This window comes from Astyanax mexicanus, chromosome 16 (assembly GCF_023375975.1).
Source record: "Astyanax mexicanus isolate ESR-SI-001 chromosome 16, AstMex3_surface, whole genome shotgun sequence".
NCBI lineage: Eukaryota > Metazoa > Chordata > Actinopteri > Characiformes > Acestrorhamphidae > Astyanax > Astyanax mexicanus.
Window position 1 is genome coordinate 23382754 of NC_064423.1, and position 19317 is coordinate 23402070.

At 38.8% G+C, this 19317-nt stretch overlaps 1 protein-coding gene across 1 annotated transcript in view; it reads right to left on the reverse strand.

The window, feature by feature from the left end:
- The window catches only part of tle5 (TLE family member 5, transcriptional modulator), a 54797-nt gene extending 36545 nt beyond the window's left edge, over positions 1–18252 (reverse strand). The window contains exon 1 of the mRNA XM_049465635.1: positions 17676–18252. Coding sequence (XP_049321592.1) covers positions 17676–17702 — 27 coding nt within the window. The 5' untranslated portion in view covers positions 17703–18252. The remainder of the gene's footprint in view (positions 1–17675) is intronic.
- Positions 18253–19317: the final 1065 nt, after the last annotated feature.

A 19317-nucleotide genomic window follows, 5' to 3' on the forward strand; every position in this document is an offset into this window, starting at 1 on the left:
AGGATGCTAGATTAAGAGGCATTTAAACAAAATGTTAATTAGTTACAGATTGGGAAATATATAATTTTTCTCTTTACCTACTTCAGCAGCCCTCACTGTGTGTATAGAGTCACAGTTATTGAAGCATTAGTCTGGTACGTGAACAAATATATAAAGAGACATGATAGAAGCTATCACGATTATCAAAAATGATTCAGATCAGGTGCTTGTATTGTTCAATATGTTAGGTGACGTAATTATTGTGACAGGCCTACAAGGGAATGAAAAAGCATGGAGGTGGAGGAGAGAAAAACGAACATGGGGAAAGAGGCAGATCGAGACAGTGAGAAAGCGAGAGAGAGAGAGAGAGTGAGGATTGCGTATAATGGATGGTGTGAGAAGCTCACAGGCTGATTGTGTGGGGCTATCAGGTTTGCAGGGCCGTGCTGAGTCCAGCAGCAGGCGGGTCAGTGTGTGATTTGTGTGATTACTGGCCGAGAGCTGGTGATTGTGATTGATGCTCGGTCTGTAAAAAGGCCCGCCGGGGTCACGACCTCTGGAGCGCAGCCGATTACTCCCAGCCCACAAAACAAATAACCCGGCGACGCGCGTTCAAAGCCGAGGGAGCGCATGCAAACAAACACATCTCGGAAAAGCCACCGGCAGGCAGGATGCAGATAAACTCAAAAGAATGAGCAGATATTCACAGCTAAACGCTGCATTAGCATCCCACGCAGCAGTCGCCTCCACAGGGATTTCCCCGCGCTTAGCAGCAGGCTGTCGATGAGCTCTGGGTGGTGCTCTCGTAAGCCTCTGTGCTTCCTTTGGTAAACAGGGATTACGACTCGTCGTGATCATTCACAATGTGGGGCAGGTGAGCAAGGCTGGGAGAAGAGCTAAACTTAATGAAAACGAGGATCTACCGTTCCTCTACCGATAGAACTGATGAGCTACCGATGACAATCCAATAACAAAGCTTTTTCACAGTCACTGCGTCGACACGTCCGGCTCTGAATATCACAGTTACTGTACTTCTGCCTGCATTGTTTAACAAGGTGCTCATCAGTTTTCAGACTCCCTCAATCATCTTTACCAAGCTTAAACACAGCCAACAGAAGCACGATACAAATTAATGCATTTTAGTACCATGCAAATATATTAAAAAAAGCTTAGTTGGGACATTTCGAGGGCTTCAGTTCTATTGAGTCTTTGCCATGAATCTTCTTTATACTAGGCTACATACGTCTGCTTTGTTATTGCTGGAGTGTGACGCCGTGACGTGTGCAGGGATGATGGATCACGTATATACCAATAGGTTGTCAGAATGGTATAAGTTTATACTTTTTTTATCCAACCACAATCAGATTCAGTTTATCAGGATGGATCGTTTTAACTGGATATGTTTTTTTTTTATAAACCAGAATGAAAACAAGCTGAATGTGCTAAAATCACCATAATGGGTAGAGAGGGCATCAGCCTTGTCCTGATCTACCAATAAATGATCTATTGATATACTTATCCTTCTGCAACCTGCCCTTACGTTCAAGGTACAATGACTGCAGAACAATGACTGTAGAAAACATCAAGCCAGTGGTTCCATCCTTTCCAGTTGGGCAAATGGCAAATTTGCAAAGCAATGCAGATTTTTAAGTTTAAGCATTTTATATAAAAAAAAGCTCTTATTGCTTTTTTTAAGTTCAGAGGCGACTTAAAAAAAAAAAAAGAAAAAAAAAAAAAAGAAGTGTTTGAAATTATATTTGGACTCTCTGTAATGCAGACAAATCTGTTCCAGCCTTGGCTGTCAATCACTTCATTTGTAAGTGTAGCCCTGCCTTCTTACTATGTTGCAGAATAACATAAAAAAAAAAAACTGATTTCTAGGGAAAAATAAAAAAAAAATATACCAATATTAGCATAGGAAAAACTAACATCGGTATGTTTTGTTGTTTAAACATATAAAGATTAGCAGAGCTACACATCATACTAACATACTGCAACCAGCCAGCAAAGGTGATCGATCTATGGTGGCTTTACATTTGAGCGACGATGTCCAAATTTGCTTTCCATTGAAAAAAAAGAATAGGATACATCGCTGTGCGCTGACGCAACAGAGCAGTGTAAACGCAGTGTCAGTACTGGCCTTCCACTCGAATGTGTGCTCTCCACTGTTTTTTGTGCTCCCCCTTTCCTGAACCATCAAACAATGACACATCTCCTTACCAAAGAATGATTGGTTATCTGGAGCAATCACAACAACCTGAACACTAGAATGATGGTGGATTTCAGGAGAAGCACGGGACAGCTTGACAAGACAGTTTTTATGGCTGCAGAGCCCTTTAAGTTTCTCAGAACTACAATCACTACTATGGCCTGTGGTAGGATGTCAACATCAAATCCATCACAAATAAAGCCCAACACAGGATGCACTTCCTGTTCCAGCTGAGAAATTAGTTTAAACAGGCTTAGAAGCTAGTTACAGGTTCAGGTCCGTCATCACCACTTCCATCACAGTCTGGTGCAGCTCTGGCACCAAACACCAAAAAGGCAGAGACTGGATACCAGGGTGACATTTGCAGGTGTGCAGACTTCAGCAGGTAAGGCAAAAGTGTGTTAGAACAGGAGCTGTGCTCATAGGAGGCAGTGATGGCAGGATTAACTAATCAACTACTAAAAAAATAATCATTAGTTGCATCTGTAATTCAAAGAGCCATTTGAAGCACCTTTTTGGTGTAGACTAATAAAACAAGAGTCTGACCTTGATCACTTCATTAAGGGAAATAACAGAATGTGTGTGTGTGTGTGTGTGGAAGTGATGTAATCTGTTCTTGACCCCTAGCTCTGAGGTCTGAGGTCCAGTGCAGTGGTCTGAGAGGAGATCAGCACTGCAGTGGTCAGCACTCCGCCATGTCATGACCCAAACAGCTGCTCTTTTCTGTGATGTTCCTAAGAGACACAAGTTGAAAAGACCCTAGAGGAAATTGTGTGTGTGTGTGTGTGTGTGTGTGTGTGTGTGTGTGTGTGTGATGCAACATAAACATCTGAGAGGAAACTGCAGATGCAGGTAAAAGAAAACTACAATGTTTTGCAAGCCAATTTTGTGAGAAATGTAACAGTCCAATCCTGGCAGAGACTTTGTATGTGTATGTGTGTGTGTGTGTGTGTGTGTGTTGGCATTGGTTCAGTAATGAAGATGTGGTACAGTAAGGATTAACCTCTGTGTTGGAGGCTTAAGAGAAAAAGCAGCGGTCTGTCCTGTTCACTAAAGAGGTCTCCACACAGCTCCCACCAAATCAGCTCAACCACACATACATGTGCTTGCTTGTATGTGAGTTTGTGTGTGTGTGTGTGTGTGTGTGTGTGTACACACACCTAGGGCTGTGACGATAATTTTATTACCGCAATACCGCGGTTATGGGACGTCACCGCGGTGATGAGCTCATTACCGTCATTACCGCATTTTTTATGGCTGTCAAATCTGATTGACTGCGTTTTGAGCGGTAGTAAAATGCTCCATATAAGCACAACTGTGGTGAATTCAGTATTAATATGTCAAGTGTAAGTCCTACACTATAGGGCTGTGCAATATATCAAATATATTTTGATCGCGATAGATATTGGTGTCAAACGATCTCAAAATTCATAATATCGAATATAAAAATTTTTGTCATTTATCTGTGCTGCCGCTGCACTGGCGCGGCAGCGAATGGGTTAAGCAAAACGCGGTGCGTGGTACTCATTGAGGTCAGAACAGCTCTGGAGTCTCCTGCTCACTTCGTCTCCATTGAGGCTGCTGAAGAGAGTGAAGATTAGCAGCACTAATATTGGCTCGGAAATGGAAGCTACAGGGCAGGCTCAGTAAGTTGAGAAAAAAGGAAGAAAAAGACTCAGAACAGAAGAGAATCATCTGCAAGATTTGCCGGAAAGTGGTGTCTGCACCTCTCGCCAACACATCAAACTAATTCACCCACCTCAAGGTAAACCATAGAGCCATGTAAGGTGTTCCGTGGTCACATTTTGAGAAAGTAAAATATATTAATTCATTGTCTGGCTGCTGGCTGTTCTGCGTGAGCACCGCGGAGAACGCGCGGCATTGCGCCTCAGTCTTGGTAAAAATAGTAAGGTTGGTTGAAGTGTAGTTCAAACAGCAAAGCAATGATATAAAACTATAACCACCATCTTTACTGAAATGTTGTTATCTGACCAAGTCTGAGGTAAAATGCGCTGCGCCTTGTCTCTTTCACAGCACGCGGAACTGAGTTCAGAACCGCTACAAATATAACCATATAAAACTCAGTTCAGATAAATAAACTTCAGATGAGTAAGGACAAGTAAAGTGAAACAAAAATTGTCAAACATAAAGGACAGGTTTCTATTATTTTAAAATGGAACTAATGTCTTTTTTTTGGTCGGTTGTCTCTTGCGAGCCGATTTCTTAACGTCACGACATTTTAATCAACATATTATATGACGCGGGTCCCGTCAGGATATCTTGCGGCACAGACAGAACTGAATTGTTATTGGCGGGAACAGGAGTTTAATCAATCCAGAGGATGTGGGAGCACATTAATAAATAGTTAAGAAAATTGTAATAATCACGCAGTGATTCTCATGCACGCAACAAAAAAACCCTAAGCACAAAAAAGGAGCGGAGAATGGACCGACACGCGCACACACACACCGATTTTTTTTTGTAATGTGGTAAGAAACGTGACCGCACTATTCAGCGCGGTTTTAATAAATATTTTTTTTAATCTTAAGCACTAAATGTAATTTATTAAATTTATTTAGGACCGCGGGGCAGGTGCGGCAAAACTGTGTATGTGGCGGGCTGATGCGGGATTAAAATAAGGATTTTTTTGCGGAACGGTAACGGGACAAAAAAGAAATGATGTCTGAATTAATTTCCTCCAATCGAATATAATTTAACATGGTTTAAGAATATAAAATAATTTATAAACAAACGAAATATTTAATATTGAGCTAATAGCCCAAGTGCAAAAATACAAAATCTGTAATACTCTGCACTGCACAATTCAAACGAAATAGCCGTAACGCAGCTGCGCTCCTGCCCTGCGATGCAGCCGAAGCCTGGTGTGAGGCAGCAGAAATTCTGGGGTGAAAACTACATAACTACACAACATAAGGAGACATAATGCACTCCAAATATTCAGGAGGGAAGTGAAATAAATGATACTGTACAGATATAATCTGTATCTAGTAGATATTTAATGAGAAATAAGAAGAGTGTGAATAAAAAAAAAAACAGACGCCTATCACAGACTTCTTGAGCCTTGAGCCCGAACGGCCCGAGGAAAGGGGTGAGAAATATATTTTTTTCGGGGCTGGGGGTCAGTGGAAAATTTTGCTGTGGATTAATTCGTCTTTTTTTTTAAAACGAATATTAGAATATTCGCTACCAATTACTGCCGAATATCCTGAGCTCAAAACCGCTATTCGGGCCAGCCCTAAAATAGATCTATGGATGGAGAAGGGGGAGGCGGACAAGCTCCTCCTTCAAAAAGTCTGCTCGGAAAAAGACAGGTTAGCTGTACAATGACGAATTATACAGGCAGCATATGTTCACTTGTTATGCTGTATTTATGGTTTATGTAGAGGTTGTATGTAGGCTGTATGGTTTGAAGAATAAAGATTTATTACCAATAAATTTGTGGGTTTTTTTTTTTTGGGGGGGGGGGGGTGGTTGGGGTCTCGCGGTTAACCGCAATATCGCGGTGATGCGTTAGTTTTTTACCGCGGTTATAAAAAATCAATACCGCCCCAGCCCTACACACACCTAAGGCCACTTTTCTTTCTATTCCTGACAAGAGGAGCGTGTGTATTTGCTGACAAGATTGCTGTCTTCAAAAAGCCACAAACACCACCTTCACCCTCCAGACTGCACAAACTCAGCCAGGGCTCAGCGATAAATCGTTTGAGAATGATTATCGTTATGCCAGTCAATAATTACATAAATAACTTATTGTACAATAAATAAACATGACCTCAAGTCATTTTTGCAGACCTCTTTACTGTCCATTTTATGCCTTTGCTAGTTTGTCAACATTTAAATTAACTTCTCTATTATTTTAACCAGTTTTGCGATGAGCAATGCATTAAAAACAGCACATCCAAATAAACTGGATTGAAACACACAGAACTATAAAAAATAAAAATAAAAATCTCCCAAACTATTAAACTATTATTAATTGATAGGTTTATATACCTTAAAAAGGGTGTAATGCATCATTATGCAATTATATTGATGTGACTGCTTAAAATTACAAAAAATATGACTGGCTTAATCAATTATTTCTGAACACAACAAATATTTTCCTATTAAATGTATTAAAGTTGAATATAAAATTGTTGATCTGCTGGGTATGGTCATATCACATGATTCATATTTTGCAATTTGCTGCAGCATTACAAGACGTCACAAGAAGCTGCAGTTTCTTGTTCAACCAATATATGGCAAAACAAACCTAATTAACCTAATTTTGTTAATACTGGGCTCGATATCTAATCCTAATAAACGATCAGTGAACACCTAACACACAGCATGCTAACAGTGTGGGCAGCTAACAAATCTGACAATCAGTGTTCTCCTCCAAGTGTGCTTAGCTGTCCAATGCTGAAAGAAGAAGTTGGTTGGATTCATGGGACTCTATGGAAGCACATACTATCCTTATTTGAGAGAGGACAGTTATAGCTATAGGGTAGCTTGCATTTTATTTTTGTCAACAGAGATAATTTCTCAGTTTGGACATTTAATGCTTGTACAAATATGTATATGGTTATGACATTAAGGGCCCTTAGCTTCATTCAGTGCATTTCTGTTCATCAATACTGCCCAGCAGGCCCGATGCAACATGACAAGCAAACTAATCAATTACCTGGGGTCACCAGACAACGACAGGTTATGAACTGAATGCAACAACAAACTGTGTGAGCGCCCCTGTGTGAACTCGGTCATGATCAATGCAGAAAGTACAACAATACTGTTATCAGAATCCCCCTAAAGAGGGCACCTCCCACTAGTTGCTGACAGTAGCCAGCCAGGTTTGTGATTCCTGCAGCAGGTAAAATATGAAACTTCAGCAACCATAATTCTGAGTTATCCATCGTGAAGCCGTTAAAAAAAAAGAAAGGAAGCTCTAAGTGATTATTTATTCACACTGGATAAAACTGGAGGCCCTATTTTGCTTTGGGCTCCCAAACGCCTTGAAACAGTTGAAACCTGTCGCCCAGCACTACTGACCATTATTAATAAAAAAATAAAATAAAAAAAACATGCCTGCAGTGCCAAAAAAAAATAACAATATACACAATGCATCATGTTCAATTCTTATATTTTCAAGCAGTCAAACATTCTGATATTCAACATCCAGCATATAATGCGCTGTTCCTCTCCTGCCTCCCAGTTCTCATTAGCAATGGCATACGCTACTATGTGGATACTTATCCTTTTCCTTCATTCAAATCACATATGAAATATGGTGAGAAATCAAATTGTGAATTAAACCACAGTGTGAGCTTGACTGTGAGTGTATCGTCACACCCCATCCAATAACAACATTACCATTAAAACCAATATCACTCCCAGAGCTCTCAGTCAGCCGCAGCATCCTGGCTACACACAGCTGTGGGAATCCCTTCGTCGGCTCCTTAATGATTTAATATCAGCAGTTAACTGGAGCTAAGTGGGGGAGAAGTGAAGCACGGCTGTCTGAAGGCAAAGCAGGTCACCAATGATAACAACAGCAGCACAAACACTGCGCTGCACTGAAACATGCTCTGTTAGTCACAGGTACAGAAATAACTCGCAGCGTTGCTCTTGCCTACAGCTGGACTTCTTATGTGACATTTTAAATATATGTGTGATGGCCTAATATTGCCATATTACAGCATGCTCACTGTACAAAAAGCGTATATAACTATAACTCATTCCATATGAATTTTAATTCAACAAGTTTAATTAATCTGTGATTTTCATCCTCCACTGCAACGCCACTGATAAATAATATACTGGCCCTATAAAGGATGGCTTTGATTGGTAATATTGTTGGACATAAGGGGTGCATTATAATGAACTTGTAATGCATTTATCATTAAGCCAGTAATTAAATGCTTGATTAATAATATTGAATACCTGACTAGGTAAACAAAACTGTAATTTCACAGTCAAACGAGTGCTGGATATTAATTTACACAGATTTCTATCCTGAATACTGTTATTTTTTTGGTGAGTAAAGTGCTTCTATTTCTTTAAGTTAAATAACATTTCCAATATGTTCAACAGCGCAGTTAGCATCAGAGCAAGTTATGGTTAGCAGCAGCGCTAGCCGCGATTAGCAGAACTCAGCCTTAGTAAATTCCACCCAACATCTTTACACTGAGGAATCCTAAGTGTAAGTGTAAGCAATGGCGCTATCAGCTAACAGCTCGTCCCACATAGCTTGTTATAACACAGTAAACAGGCAGGCTACAGTCTGTCTGATACACTCTCCTCTGAACGGCGAAAGAGCTAACGTTGCGGTTAGCGGCTAATGCTAATACTGCTCGAGCCTTAGTGCTGGACAGACTTTACTGAAAATCCTTTATAACACTGTACTTCTGTGCGGAGTGGCTTTACTGTTCCTTACAACCTCAATGATTAAAATGATAAAATTTGTACTTAAGACGCACCGGATTACAATGTCGATTTTTTGGACAATTAAAAGAATTTTAAGCGCACCTTATAGTGCCAAAAATATGGTACTAACAATCTAATCGGATTACATATATCAAAAGCGTGTGTCAGACAAAAAGAAGTACTCTAAAAAACATTTGATTAATTATAGTTACTCTGGCCCATTAGTTAAGAATGTGGCAATTAGAATCCAGTTAATTATCAGCTACTAGCTTTCTAAGAGCATACAAATGATCATCTACATTGACATACCAAATTACTGTATCAGGTGACAGTAACTAGTTATGTTTCCTGTTACTTTTGTCATGTCCCATGGAAGTTACAGGTCCCAGAACCGACCTGTAGCATAAGGGACATGCGTGTGGAGCGTACTGTATTGAATTTGGATGATATTTCTGACAGAGACTGTCTGTTTACACAGACAATTTCAGACAGACACGGCCAATTACAATCATTACTACCCACTGCTCTGTCCACAATGGGTGGTAATGCCTTTTATAATATATTCCAGGTACACACGGGAGACTGTGGATCGAGTAATGTTAAATGCAGTTAAGACTATTAGGCTCACTTTAACTATATAAAAAAAAAAAAAAAAAACACATCACCTTGCCAGAGCTTTCTCACAAGAAAATATCTCAACTTAAACAGGGGTGGGTGTTACATTTACATCCTGTTATCCCATGACTTTTGGCATGTCAGTGTAAGCTGTCTTACTATAAAAAGAATAAAGAACAGACACAGACGCTAGTTATTGCTTTATAAATGAATGATGAGTGAGCAGTAAACTGCCAGCTCCTGGACTGATTAGTCTTAGTAAGATCACAGTTGACCACAATGCTGTGAGAGCAGACCCAGGCTAAATTCAAGCCTCTGCTGCCAGAGTTCACAGCTGAAATGCTTCAGCAGCTCCTGGAAAGCCCAGCGCTAAATTCCTAATCCCTTCTCTTATTACCCTGCGCTGGATCTTAATGGCACCATCAAGCAGCGCTAAGGCACTGGAGAGAATTAGAGGCCACAGGCAGATAGGAAGCTTCAGGTTTGCACTTAAGAGACCACACCTGACCAAACACAAGACAATAAAGCCATTATCAGGCTGCACACATGAGGACTGAGAAGCAGCTACGCAGACCAGAACATGATGGGGGGAGGGTTTATGAGCATCATGAGGTTGTGAAAAAAGGACAGACATTTACGTTTACACGTACAGATGATTTCATTGCGACAATTCTATTAAATTTAATCCAAGTTGTAAACACCATTTATGTAGCTACAATAATACAACACAAAACACAACATTCATAGAGTCGTATTTGACATCTTCAGTCCAGAGCATTTGTTCAGTGTTGTTAGCTTTGTTTTTTTTTATCTCTGCTGTTTTAATAGCAATTGTACTGGGCTGCACTCACGAGAGGGTGATCCAGTTAGTAGTGTTAAATGTCTTTCCTCTGCTTAGTTTTAACACATTTTACCAAAATGTAACATGGTAAAAAAAGTGCCAAATATGCTAAAAGAACTCAGCATTTTCTACAGCAGATTTCTACACTGGTTCTACAGCCATGAGTGAGATTTGTATTCTATCTAGAGGTCGAATAAGAAACGCACCTCACAAACAACATAATGAAACTCACAAACAATATGATCAGAAAATATTTTAAGGATTGACTAGATCATTAGCCTATCACATATTTAGGATGCAAATTGTCATTACTTAAAATAACACTGCAATATTACAATGAATTGAACATATTATATTGTTTTCAATTGTTTACAGATTATACACACTGCTCAGTTGACTAAACGTTCAAGTTACATCCATGCAGCAGATTAAACATGCAGTAAAATGTTTATTTTATTTTTAAAAGGGACCAAACATGAACATATACAGTGGGGAAAAAATATCAACACATGCAAGATAATAGTGTTTAGAGGTTCTGAATGTCAGTTTTAATGAGGTTTCGTTTTTTTGCCTAAACCTACCACAAACAATTGACACTTCAACACAAACTGGGCTCTAAAATAACTTTTGCACTTAGTAAACCAAATGTAACACAATATGTAGGCCAACAAATTAAATACAGGGATTTACCTTTTATCATGAAAACCTTCCACTAATGATTTAGGCCACGATTCATTGAGAAGATTTTGACACTTTTACTTACTTATAATCAAGTGTAATCAACTACAGACAATGGAACCATATGCCCAGCAGCCTCTTTTCAATTTAATGTAATTAAATGTTACATTTGAAATTAGCATGAAAAATTTAATGTGGCCAAAAAAAATGAAGTGCATACATTATTTAACATTATTATTATTATTATAACAAATCAATCAGGACATTCCAAAATCAGTACAGTTAAACAGCGATGCGTCAGACTGAGGCTCCCTGATGCACTGATGCGTTTTTACAGGCCTGTATGAGGAGAGTAAAATAGGACAGACAGAGCCTGAGGGTGAAGTTGGGGGAGGTGTTGCCTTTAGCCTGCAGATATCAGATCAGGGTGTCTCACAGTGGCAGCAGGACATACAACTGCAGCTGTGAGCCATTCAGGTCAGCCTGAGTAAACACCTTCGCTGTCATGAGCGGCGAGATGGCGTTGCTATGGAGTCGTTCCTCTGTGGCAACCAAGTAGCGCTCTGCTTCCTCTCCCCTGGCCAGCGTTCAAAACGGCAAGAGCAGAGCAGAGTCGAGCCGATGATTCTCAGACCCTCTACTGTCCTCAGTGTTAGAGATCTGGGCCAGCAGGACCACACTGATCAGACATGTAATAGCCTTAATTGGCCACTGCAATTAATAGCATTTGTTGCATCGCTGTCCTGCATTTATACTTAATAACACTTAGTTTTAGATTACAGCTCAAATGGATTTACAGTGACTAACTTCATCTACAGTTACAGGTCCAAAGCAGAGATACGCAGAGAACAAAAGATGTATGTTAAAACTAAAATGACAACAAAATAAAACAATTTTGCCGATTAATAAATACTGAACATGCTTTTTTCTGCAGGATTTTAATTTATATTTTACTAGTGATTAAATGAAAATATATGTAATTTGTCTTGCTTTTCAAATAAATGGTAATTTAAAAACTACAATAAAAAAAAAAAAACAATTTGGTCGCAAGCCAAGGTGGGCAAGGCCATGAATCCTAATTTACAGGTTGAGGTCTGTCTGGGTTTTTTTCCTGATTACTCGTTTTTCGTCTTTTTTCTTTTATAGGTTAATGCAGGTGATGGAGGTAGAAGAACAGTTTTTATGTGCAGCATACATATGAAACTCGGAGTGACCTATTAAATTAAAAAATATAAAAAATACTAAATGATTGCTAGTAAAATTAAACATTTTTTTATATTTTTTATATCCCAGCAGAAAAATCAACAAAGCATTTACCTCAGCAAGTCTAACCTAAATCATACATTTATTTCAGTAGTGCCATCCCATTCATAATTTATCCTGGCAGTGATACTTGAGTCACATTTAAGGAAAAATGTACAGAGAAAAAGAAAGCCAATTTTTAGTAAACAATCAAATGCTAAGGTATTTGTATCTTTCTGCTAGAAAACAGCCAGTTTGCAGAAAAGTAGTAAACTCATACTAAGCATAATAAGTGAGGCTGAGTGCCTTATTTTGTTATTTTGTAGGAGCAGAGCGTAAACATGAACTTAAACCTGCCATTTGTCAGCTCTCTCTGCCAGCTCTCTTCCTCACTTCCCAGCTCTGAGCTCTGCTGGGGGTCTGGGGAGCAGCGGGAGTGTGGGGCTGCCGTCAATGCCATTTCAAAAATTTCCGTTCCTCTGCTAAAGGAAACACTGAAAGAGGACTTAAAGGCACCTGTATTTACACATTGGTCTATGGGCTATATAAAACATGTTCATTAAGCTCTTTGTGCAAAAATCACTCTTATGTAAATTATTCTTGTCAATTTCAGTTTGACCCTTTTAGAATGAGACCAAATAGCAAAACATTAACAAGCTAGTTAAACATGCTTAACTGTAATAGAAGCACAAAACTCATTATTTTAAAGTACATATATCTCTCTCATCTGCTGACCTGCCACGGACAGTAGATATAGATCCATCCATCAGGTGAAGTCTGCTGGCTAATCCTACTGTGTACTAAACTGTTCAACCAGCTGAATGTAATGGTGTTTCATCATCTGATTTATTGGGTATGGATCTAGTAGGGATTGACATGTGAAGGGTGGTGCCAGAGTGGTTCTGTGCAGGTTTTCTTATTTTGATGTCACTATAAGGGAGCCATCCAAATGACTCATAGAACTATATGATTCCTGACAACCTAAATCTTTTAGCTGATTCACAGAAAACTGATGGATGTTTTTCTTTTAAGGCTTGAGGGGATTTTTGCATAATATGTCCCCTATACACGTATCACAGTTCAACTATAAACGTATTATAGTTCAGTACAAATCATTCAGTCATGTCTCTTATTCTGAAAATGCTTTTTTTTTTGGCATAATATTTTCAGTTGCAAAATATTCCGTGCACTCCTAGTCTAAAGGATGCGCCGTACTCTCTGTACCCACAGTTTGAATATCTGTACCCTCAGTGAAGCAGCCTATAGGCGTACGATGAAGACTATAATTAAGTTTCACTCTGCGCATGCATGTGAAATGCCTCAACCGTTCGTGTTATCTCTGCAAGTTTATTGTCTATTACTGTCTATTGTTAGTCATCTATCAGCAGCACTCTCTGGCATAATCTTCCCTCATTAAATCACTGCTTAATTTAATCATTTATGGTTCTCCACGCCACTTATATGATGGGAATATTCAGACTGTTCCATTTAAATCTCTCTCAGTGTGCTATTACTCTCACTGTTCATTCTATGAAGAAGCTATATGCACCTCTACTATAAAAGCACTCCTCTAGTCACCTCTAACAACACACTTTGCATTAGTGGGCTGTACATTTGGCTTTAAAAATAAAAAGAATTATGGTGAGCACCCAAGCATGCATGCAATCACAGCTTCACTGAAAAGACATATAAACACCCATTTATGGTACATGTAAAACTGTATACTAGGTTCTTTAGTGCGAACTGTTGCTGTGCAATTCCCTCTGTTAATGACTTATGATGTGACATTTTGATGGTTCTACAAAAACTGGTGGAAATGTTCTTATAAACCCTAACAGAACTGGTTTCTTTCCGTTCTTTTGGTGGAAAAGTGCTATCAGAGGATCTGTAGTTAAGCTAGCTAAGCCAACAGCAGTTTAGCAAACCAATAAACCACAAAGAAAAAAATAAAATAAAATTAACTCTTGGAGGAGTAAAACATTTAACAGACTACAACAGACGAATGGTTTAAAATGTGTTAAGTTATAAATGTAAACATTTTAACTTTGTTTTAATCTGAGTACATTCTTTTTATTTGATTGTTTTTCAGTATGGAGGTATAGTATGGAAGCCTCATAAATATAGAACTACCTAAGCAACCAGTGCACCTACATTAATATAATATACTAAGGTAATATTTTAACTGTATGAGTTAAAAATACCACCATATAAACCCTAACTATAAGTGGACTTTAAAACAATCTCTAAATACACAGTCTCAGATTACACAGAACTCTAATCTTTTATACAGCTCTTGGTTTGAATTGTTTGCTAATCATATGGTCTGCATGTACGTGTGGGCTGTAAGTGTTCAGCTATGTTTACTGATCACTGAATAAAACCATCATCATTCATGCGCTCTGACAAACAACACACATTTCCACAAAGACACTCTGTCGGCATGCTCCTATGTTAAAAAAAAAATACCATTTTTTTACAACCACAGCTGCATAATCCACATTCAATTCACTGCAATTACTTTATTGTGGAGTTCTGCATCAAAGCGCAGTGGTGGAATACCTGCTGCCATACAACCAAGAATTTCTTATTATCAAACTGCACTCAACACATTACTGCAGAAACAGGTCACATGAGTTTTCCCTCACGCTTTGAAAGCACTATGACCACTGTCGCCATTCATCAGGTAACAGAGGACAAACCTTCAATTTAACAACATAAAGCTGCCAAATGAAAAAAGGTGCTCCCGGTAAGAGAGAAACTGGTGACCGCATTAAACCTGCTGTTAGAAAACGGTTTCTCAGTGATCATAGTCTGAAAACAGAACCAGCCAACTCAAATGAATAAGGCACAGCTTGACTCAATAATGTGAAAAACTACTGCAATGTTTGTGCAATAAATAATGCAATATGTGGAAAACCAAAACATAATCTAGCACCAAATGGTAATCAATAATTAATTATTAACATTATTATGACTGTTCAGTTCTAATTATCGCTGTAGAATTGGAAAGTAGGTGTCCTCAGAGGGAGAATTAAGGCAGTGGTTCGATAATAGTGCTGGTTGGGGCTGCACAATATGAACAAAATATGCAGCAATTATATTGCTACATATTGTCCATATTGCAATTTCTTTCAACTTGTTGAAAATACGCAACAATACAATATAAATCCCTGGAGGCAATGCGATTAAAAACAGGCCTGCATTATTGCTGACCAAAATAATTAACAGTGATCGGATGATATACACGTCCAAATTCATCCAGTCACCGAACAGACTTTGTGGATGGGCAGGATTTTCACAGCAGCACAAAGTAAAACATTTAGCAGACCAGGGCACAAAGTTTAGGTCTAAAGATACCCTTTAGTAGTCCAGGAACTGAATCCTCGTACTCAAATAACCTCATGGAAAATAACGGCTGTAAACTGTTAAAGTAAGCAATTTTAAACTGTCAGTGGCGCTCCAATCTAGACATGATAATGGTTTGTTTTTGTGGCCGTTTCAGAGAGGGGGCTCATCTTAAATATAGCAGAAGCAAAAAAAATATACAGAGACTGTACTTCTGCTGGTGCGTCCAGGAACAGCTCTGAAGATAAAGATGCGTCCATTACTATTCATTTTATTACTACTACTACTTCTACCAACAACCACAGGATTTTATCATTTTTAAATGCTGGTGCTTGGAACTTTAATATAGCAAATGTGGGACCAGGAATAGTTATTAAATGTGAATAAAGGTTTTCTGAATGCCCTCAAACTTTATTTTCTAAAGTTGCTTAGCTTATGACAGTGACATTGGTTTCTTATCTGACTCTCCTAAAAGGATACAGTATATAACTTCAAAAAAATGTTCAAAAATAACAGTGTAAGTGCACCACAACATAATGTATCTATTAAAAGAAAAAGAATATAATTATGACAGGACTTACATAGTCCTTCACCAAATATCCTGTTCATTTATAATTAGTTTGTATTAACAAGCTCAAAGTGTGCCTGAAAACAAGAAAATCCCACACTATTATTAATGTATACACCACCTCCAACAACCTGGACTGCTCGTGGGCAGGTTATGCTCATGGATTCACACTTTCCTCACTGCAGCCTCAGCTTTCTGTTCTTGTGCACCCTGAGATTTCTGTTTACCACAGTTGTACAAAGCGGTTATCTGAGATACAGCACTGCACTACTGCCATGTGACTGGCTGATTAGATAGATTAGATAGACTGCATAAATAAGTAGGTGCACAGGTGATTTTTGCTGACTCCACTGTCAGCTCAAATCTGAAAAAGGCTTAAAAAAATAATAACAATGTGAGGGGCACTTGGTGGTGTATGGGTTTAGAGACAGGACAGGAGGGAGAATCGGAAATTACCACAATTAATGCGTTTTTAAATGTTAGGAAATGTTTCTAAAAAAAATAAGCAGGACTGGTATTTTTCATTACTTCAAAAGGAAGACATTTTAGCTAGTAACAGAAAAAACATGGTTTAGGGTTTTGTGGCGCTTTAATAACATAGCTAAAACATAGGTTCTATACAGCTAGCTTAGCTAGGTTAGCTAAACATAGATATCTATACTCAGTGTTGGAAAAAGAAATCTGGGAAAAAACACTTAAACATTAATTTAAAAGCACTGTGTAAGACTGGTGGAGGAGAAGAACAGGGTTATTCCAGCAAATATTGATTTCTGAACTCTAAAACTTTTTTTTCATTGCATTATTTGAGGTCTGAAAGCTTTGCATCTTTTTTTTATTTCAGCCATTTCACATGTTCTGCACATGAATGCTCTAAATGGCAATGTTTTTATTTGGAATTTGGGAGAAATGTTGTCTGTAGTTTATAAAATAAAACAACAATGTTCATGTTACTTAAACATATTCCTATAAATAGCAAAATTAGAGAAACTGATTCAGAAACTGAAGTGCTCTCTTAAATGTTTTTCCAGAGCTGTATATGAGCTGGATGTGCTTTAACAACATTTTAACATAAAAAAAGGATGTAATCTTGGATTGTTTATTAACCTAACAAACATTTACAAACGTTTAAATAACCTGAAGATATTGACTCAGAAACTCTAGTTAGTTACCCAACGACCTAGCTACGTTGTCTAAAAACAGTAAACAAAACAAAATTACAGGGAAAACGTATTTGGGGTTGAAGTAGTTGTGAACAGTGTACTAACTAACCTAGTTAAGTAACGTTAGCTAATTAGCTAAGCAGACTAGCGTTATCTAGATGTATGAATTAGTTGGCTAGCTAGCTAGTTCGCTTAACTAACCTACAGTTGTGTTTTATAATTAAATAGTTAGTTATACAACATAGATATCTGTAAGTTTACTAACCTAACCTAGCTAGTTTTAGCTAAAGCTAGCTTTATGCTCATGTAAACAAAATGGTTTCAAAACTGCACACCCCCTTTTTAGCTAAAGAACATTGATTTATATAAAAAGAGGGCGATGTTTTAGACATGTCTGCAGTATAGTAGAGTATATAATGTACACAGCTCTTATGTTATTAATGTAAGAAGGCTCATAACTCTTTAGTTTTGCCTGGAAAAGCCCAGCAGCTACAGCTAGCAGAGCTTTCAGAGCGCCGCGGCGGCAGCGGGTTAGCTAGCGGACTAGCTCGGTATGCTAATGTCATTCTGCTAGTTGTTGAGAGAACGGTGAAGAAAAACGAGCAAAACACTTACTGAGTGCCTGGATTGTGGAAACATCATGACAGTTTCTGGTGCGCCCACTTTCTCCTCAAACGCTAAGCGGACGTTGAGCGACAGTAAAGCCTCCGAAAATGTAGTTTTTTCTCGCTTCTTCTTCTTTGTTCGCCGCTGCCAGCTGTGACTAGCTGAAGGAGCAGGCTGGGGCTGGCTCGCTGGCTGAGCCCGCTGTTAGTAGTATGGCACCGACACAGGCAGGCAGCGCTGATTATTATTAGGAGGGCTCTGTCTCCCAGATTCCTCCTCAGGTATCATTCGGCCCGGGAGCGCAAATCTAACACCCCGTGCTTCTCCCTCGTCAGACGCTGACAGTGAAGGACCCGGGCTCGCCTGGCAGCTCCTTGTTTTGCCCTGAAGCGGTTCACAGTGTGTTCAGACTGGAGATGACCGGCTGTTTTGCCCGCTCTGGATTGGCTGGCTGGCTGGTTTGCTGTGAAACTGCGCTGCTGCCGCTGCTGCTGCTGCTGCTGAATGCGCCTGGATCCGCACACCCACATCAAGCCCTCAGCACCTTAATCACGGGTTTAAAGGCTTTAATCAGACTTTAATCATCTCCGGTGGTGCGGAGAGGGGTCTGCACCAAGCAAAATATAAATAATAAGCCCCTGTTTTCCTCACATCCTCAGAGCACACTACAGTTCAAAGCCTTTTTTAGGACTTTTCCCACATTTGGATGAAGAACTACAGACTACAGTGGTGGTGGGAATTCACTCACTAAAGCCACACGAGGGCGACAAATGTGTATATTTAATTATTAAGTATTTAAAATCCCAGCTCTGGCTTTATTTGGGGCAATTTTTAAAACAAGGATTAAACTTTTTTTTTTATTTTTTTTTTTTATTGAATTCCACCAGTAGGCTTAATACCTTTACATTGCATTACATTACATTACATTTGGCAGACGCTTTCTTGTCCAAGACGAATTACAAATAATGATGTACATTAAGCAATAGAAGACATACCGCTCTGGAAAAAATGAATAGACCACTTCAGTTTCTGAATCAGTTTCTCTGATTTTGCTATTTATAGGTATATGTTTAAATAAAATGAACATTGTTGTTTTATTCTATAAACTACAGACAACATTTCTCCCAAATTCCAAATAAAAAAAAAGTAATTTTATTGCACTTATATATGCAGAAAATGATAAATGTCTGAAATAACAAAAAAGATGCAGAGCTTTCACACCTCAAATAATGCAACAAAAACAAGTTCATATTCGTAAAGTTTTGTAAAGTGTTCGGAAATTAATTTGGTAGAATAACCCTGGTTTTTAATCACAGTTTTCATGCATCTTGGCATGTTCTCCTCCACCAGTCTTACACACTGCTTTTGGATAACGTTGTGCCACTCCTCAAGCAGTTCATCTTGGTTTGATGGCTTGTGATCATCCATCTTCCTCTTGATTATATCCCAGAGGTTTTCAATTTAAATTAAAGAAACTAGTGGTCTTTTATTTTTTAGGCAAAACAATTTTAGGCAGGGCCTAAAGGAGGCCACAGGGAAATAGTGGGATAGGGGAGGAAAGGAGGGGAAGAAGCAAAAAGGTTAAAAATACAGTTATATTGTTAGCTAGAGGTGTTAGGAGTGTAAGTGCTCTTTGAAGAGCTCTGTCTTT